The sequence below is a fragment of the Borostomias antarcticus genome, assembly GCF_949987555.1.
Source record: "Borostomias antarcticus genome assembly, chromosome: 19".
NCBI classification, from domain to species: Eukaryota; Metazoa; Chordata; class Actinopteri; order Stomiiformes; family Stomiidae; genus Borostomias; species Borostomias antarcticus.
Window position 1 is genome coordinate 4921881 of NC_140252.1, and position 6000 is coordinate 4927880.

Here is a 6000-nt window from a genome sequence, read left to right on the forward strand (position 1 = left end):
AGCCAAGATAGAGCCTTTTTTTTTTTTAAGGTAAATAAACAGGAGAAGACAGATGTAGCTGAGGACATAAGGTTTGTGCATGATGGTGGGAGGCGAAGTAATGTTTGTCAGTGTCTTAATCTGCATGCAGCATCTCCTAACCCAATTATATATTTTTAAATGGTTATGTTAAATATCTCATGTTTATAGTTTGAGGCACATTCATCGGGCCTGAGTGTTTTTTTCTGAGTGTTCTTACAGACAACTGTCATTCCGGGAGTGATGGGTGAATGCCGAACCAGGAGGCGGGCACAGGACCGGAGGTGGAGATGGAGGTTACCGGCCTGTTTCCCTACAGATGGGCGATCTGTGGTTCGTGGGATGCAGGGCCAATGCCATGTCACCGACTCACTGTGCGACAGATAAGTATGACATAGGGAAGAGACCATTTTTGTCCGAAGCGGGCCCAATACTCTGTCCTCAAATGCAGAAGAGGGAAGTTTTAGATATACAATTTTAGCTATACAAATGAAGCTTTGATGGATTTTTTTATTAATTGATAATTGATGTTTTCTTAATTGTAAATGAAGCCAGTTCATTTTAGTGTCATTTCATTTGAGTGATGCATTTTTTTTCCCCCATCTCTGTTTTATCCTGACTTCAGGAAATTTGTTTCTACCCTTAGGGGGGTGTTATTTTGTTGAGACGAGAATGTGTTTATTTTATTTCATAAAATCGCGAGAGAAATTCTAGAGCCAAATCCAATTGCCTTGATCATGACTGGGGACTGGGCGTGTTAAAGTCATTCTAACACTGCCCCTGATGTCACTGTAGGCTACTGCAGAGCCTAGATATGAACTGACTGGCTCTAATGACACTTGAACAGACACCCTGTTTAAGTTTTCCTGACTGAATAACACAATTTTTCCCCAAAGCAGGAGCTTGCACTTAACCATGTTTCTGAGTATCTCCAACAGACTGCTGATAACCCGTTCCTGACCAAAGAGGGGAACAGGGAGACCAGACCAGAGGACTCAGAGGGGAACAGGGAAACCAGACCAGAGGACTCTCCTTTTTTCTCTTCTGTTTTGTCTCTGTTGTCTCTCTCATCTGTGGATCCACAGACGGAGCACTTCATCAGCCTGTACTGGGGGAGTGGGAGCGCCGAGGTGGCCCTCCAGCAGCACGACCCGGGCCGGCCCTACGTGGAGCAGTACCGTGTGGACCGGGTTCAGTTCAAGAGCCTGTACGTGCTGCTGGCGCCCTGGCTGTGTGGGGTCCACACAAACACCGTGTCCCACCGCACCTTCACCCTGCTGGACCAGGACAGGGACTCCCTCCTCACCTTCCGAGAGCTCGCTGGCTGACCGCTCTATGTAGACCTGCCCAATGGGGAGACAAGAGACTACCAGGAGCAGATGAGCAGCCTGAGAACAGGCCAGAAAACATGGAAGAGAAGTAGATGTTGCGGGATGAACCTACCCGTCAAAGATGGAACAATCAGCACCAGGACATTCTGGCCTGTGTGGAATAGCTGTCAAAAGTAGCTGAGAGGACGGTCCATGCAGCCGAACCAGAGATCTCAAGAGCAATCGGAGAGTGACCTTGACAGTCACCGCCACACTGTCCTCTCCTCTGATGAGCAATCGGAGAGTGACCTTGACGGTCACCGCCACACTCTCCTCTCCTCTGATGAGCAATCGGAGAGTGACCTTGACGGTCACCGCCATACTCTCCTCTCCTCTGATGAACAATCGGAGACTGACCTTGCCAGTCACCTCCTTCTCGTGGTTGTGGTATGACAACGTGGACAATCTCAACAGCAATGACTGCACCTCTAACCGCACACTGGAACCTACATTAAACATTCAGAGACACAAACATGGAAGCAATGATCCAGAGGAAATTACATGCGATTATTCACAACAAGAGTGAATGAACTTTGAAATTATCTTGAAAAAATATCATATTTGTTTACAAGAGTTACAATGGTTGAAACATGAGTTGATAAATAAGTTTGGGTTTTTCCTCTAAATTGACCAAGAGGTTTTTTGCCCTTCTTACACTGGTAACCATTTCATCTTTTTGCCTTGTTCAAACTTTAAAATCAAGGTTTTTTTGGTGAATGGTTGTCCACTTTTAGACTATAAATAGTATATAATCATGTCATCTTTTTTACCTTGTTTTCCTGTCATATTTCTGAAACAAGGGGTTTTGGTGCGTGATTTTGTACGTGGAAAGAAAATAATCTATTTTATTTTTTATTTTTTTTGCTCCACCTAGTGGAGAGATTATTTCCTTTCCACATGTATAGCATAGCTGAATGTTTACACTTTGTGTTTGGATTTTATATTTTATTTTTGTGTACCTGTTCAGGCACAAATGGGGGATTGTTCAGGAATTTACATCCAAACACCTTAAACCTTTGTCCTCTCACTTCTCTTGTAATTCCATCACCTCCCCCAAATATTCACATAGATGTGCTAACATACAAAATGGCTTCCAGAGAAGGCCATCTGTCTACAATAGAATAACCATCCTTTGTCCCCAATTGCCGCCCTTTTTCTCATGTCACATGTCTGTACTCTTGGCCACGCCTGCCATTTCATATGATGTACAATGCAGTAGCCAATCACATCCTGGAAGGACCTTACCTGTGGTTTGACTGCATATAAGGCACCGCAGAAGACCAAACGGGCACTTCGCTGAATAAACCACCCTTGTTGCGTTTTCAGGAAGTCCTTGCGCTCGTATGCTTTTCACAATAAACCAGACTTAACCTTTTGAACGAATCTTGGTAAATCCTTTTGACTAGATCAGTTATTTTACGATCACAAGGCCATTCCCCGTGGATGACAAGTTTATAGGAAACATTTCAATTCAAATTCAGCATTAAAACCATGAGGGGCCAGAGTTTTCAAATAGTGAATGTAGAAGTTCTCCCTTCTGGATAGGAGGTTGTCTAAATTGCCACCCCTTCTAGGGAGGGAGACATGTTCTATTCCTGTATAACTCAAAGAGGAAATAGGATCATTCTCTTCTACAAAGTGCGATGCTACTGCCAGGGTAGTTGTGGTTTTTACATAGATAGTGCTGCCATGTTCCACGATGCGGGTCTTTAGTTCACGGCTAGTCTTACCTACATAAGACGTCACACAAGGACTTATGTGATTAAATATACAGTATCACTGACTTAGTATGGCAAATTATGACCCCTTTAATGGGAATGGACTGTGAGGGGTGCTTGAAGGTGCTGCAGGTGTGTGTTGTTACACTGGACGCAGACATGAGTGTGCGGGTCTTTTCTTCAGTCTGTCACCCGTTACACACCTCTCCAAGACCACGGTGTGCCTTTTCTTTTTTCTAAACTCCACTTTTCCACACAGCGCACCACCACTCACAACCTCAAGAGGGAGTAGAACACTGTCAAAATGTAACCCAGATGTTCATACAGGTGTGGGACTGGTACTGTAGTAAGCCTGAACTGTTAACAACTACATGTACTGCAGAAAATGTCTCCACTCATGAGGCAAATGTGATCATTATTTTGACACGTGGGCCTTTGGTCTATAGACAAAATAAATGTTGTAGACACACCTAAGGGTTTTTGGTCTATTCCCACTTTCTGTCATTGTGATTATAAAATATTTGCTGTCTTCCATGTTTGGGCTGTTGGTTAACTCAGTCAGGCATGGGGCTCAATCTCAGGGTTGTAGGTTTGAACCCCACACCAGCCACTGCTAAGCATTTCATTGTAGACAGAACCCATATTATTTACATATGGCAAATGTACAAGAGTTGTTATTTTTTATTATTATTTATCAGATCATGGTATGAATACAAAATGTTGATGTATTATTTTCTCCTGATGTCATTCAGACTGAGTCGGTGTAATCTCTCAAAGGGATGCTGTGAAGCGCTGGCCTCAGCTCTCATCTCCTCACATCTGAGAGACCTGGACCTGAGGCTCAATGACCTGCTGGATTCAGGAGTGAAGCTGCTCTCTGCTGGACTGGGGAATCCACAGTGTAAACTGGAGAAACTGAGGTCAGTATTACTGAGCATATTCATCCTGTCATTGATTGTGTTTGAATGTCTCAGTACAACAGTAACATACATTTTATATCTCTTCCCTTAAAGTAGCATGTCGAGCATGGATACTCAGCCTAAGAAATAGTCTTTCAAACAAATATGGTTCACCAAACAGAGACTATCACCACAAATCAAGTACATCTGATTAGCCAAGTGCCCAATATCAAATCAGATGTACAACTTTTAATAACACTGAGTAACATGTTTACGTTATCAGAATCTGAAGACTAAAAACCATCTGATCTCTACATTAGAACATGTCTGAACAAAAGAAAGAAACCACACACTCAAGCTCTCAATGCAGGGTGATTTAATTGAACGGACAAACGTTTCGGCCTTGCGGCCTTTGTCAAAGTCATACAGCACCCATGGGTGACACACCTTAAATAGTGCACGCCCCTGATTAACCAGTGACGTCAGGGGGCAGGTTATATATTTCAACATTTTAAGATGGAAACAGTTTCATAGAATAATTGAGTTTACAAATACAGTTGTACAAATATCAAATGCATAATCAGCTATGATGATGAATTGTACTGTCAGTGTATACAGTTACAGAAAGTGCACAAAAGACAGCCTCGTTAATAGAATAGGGGCATAGAATACATTACACCAATAAGATATAAAATGTACAGAATATTTATATAAATTATTTACAAGAAAGGGCAAGAAAAGCTTGAACATCAAACCCAAAAGGGCATCATATGAATCTCAAACTGGACTTCGTAGCAGGTGGATGAGGGTGTAACGAGGCCATTCCCTGTGGATGACAAGTTTATAGAAAACATTTCAATTCAAATTCAGCATTAAAACCATGAGGGGCCAGAGATTTCAAATAGTGAATGTAGAAGTTCTCCCTTCTGGATAGGAGGTTGTCTAAATTGCCACCACTTCTAGGGAGGGAGACATGTTCTATTCCTATATAACTCAAAGAGGAAATAAGATCATTCTCTTCTACAAAGTGCGCTGCTACTGCCAGGGTAGTTGTGGTTTTTACATAGATAGTGCTGCCATGTTCCACGATGCGGGTCTTTCCCACTGAGCAAAGACACGTCTAAAAGACTTCTTTTAGATGTCTTTTTTGTCTTTTTCGAACGTCCAAAGACATCCAATTAAAAGCCAGAATGAATGTTTTTTTTTTTACGTTCAGATATTGAACCCGTTTTGCACGTCCACAGACATCTTAGAGGGGTCCAAGCCAGACGTTTGAATATTGAGGGGTCCAGCAGACGTACAAATGGGGTTCTGGACCGACGGAGGTTATTAAGACATGATCTGAACGTCTCCCTGATGTTGCGTGTTTGCTGGGTTAGTTCACGGCTAGTCTTACCTACATAAGAGGTCCCACAAGGACTTATGTGATTAAATGTACAGTATCACTGACTTAGTATGGCGAATGATGACCCCTTTAATGGGAATGGACTGTGAGGGGTGCTTGAAGGTGCTGCAGGTGTGTGTAGTTACACTGGACGCAGACATGAGTGTGCGGGTCTTTTCTTCAGTCTGTCACCCGTTACACACCTCTCCAAGACCACGGTGTGCCTTTTCTTTTTTCTAAACTCCACTTTTCCACACAGCGCACCACCACTCACAACCTCAAGACGGAGTAGAACACTGTCAAAATGTAACCCAGATGTTCATACAGGTGTGGGACTGGTACTGTAGTAAGCCTGAACTGTTAACAACTACATGTACTAAACTTCCGGTTATGGAGGCCTAGAGAATAGACGTGCGGTACCAACCTCTGCTGAATGGCACTTAAATTAGCCGAATTCCACCCCACAATTGCAAGAATTTGACACCAACTTTGATTTAATAAGTGATAATAATCTACTAGTAGAGAAATTATGCCGTCGAAAAAGAATGAAGAAAAGATGAAAGACGAGAAAAGGCAGACGCTGAATGCTAATCCGTCGATTGCTAGCCATG

The 6000-nt window shown here is 42.8% G+C and overlaps 1 protein-coding gene across 1 annotated transcript in view; it reads left to right on the forward strand.

Moving 5' to 3' along the window:
* Positions 1-5681, forward strand: part of LOC311321593 (NACHT, LRR and PYD domains-containing protein 12-like) — a gene marked incomplete at both ends in the record, with an annotated part of 28335 nt that extends 22654 nt beyond the window's left edge. The window contains 2 exons of the mRNA XM_084453586.1: positions 3859-4030; positions 5649-5681. Coding sequence (XP_084309712.1) covers positions 3859-4030; positions 5649-5681 — 205 coding nt within the window. The remainder of the gene's footprint in view (positions 1-3858; positions 4031-5648) is intronic.
* Between the last annotated feature and the right edge of the window lie 319 nt (positions 5682-6000).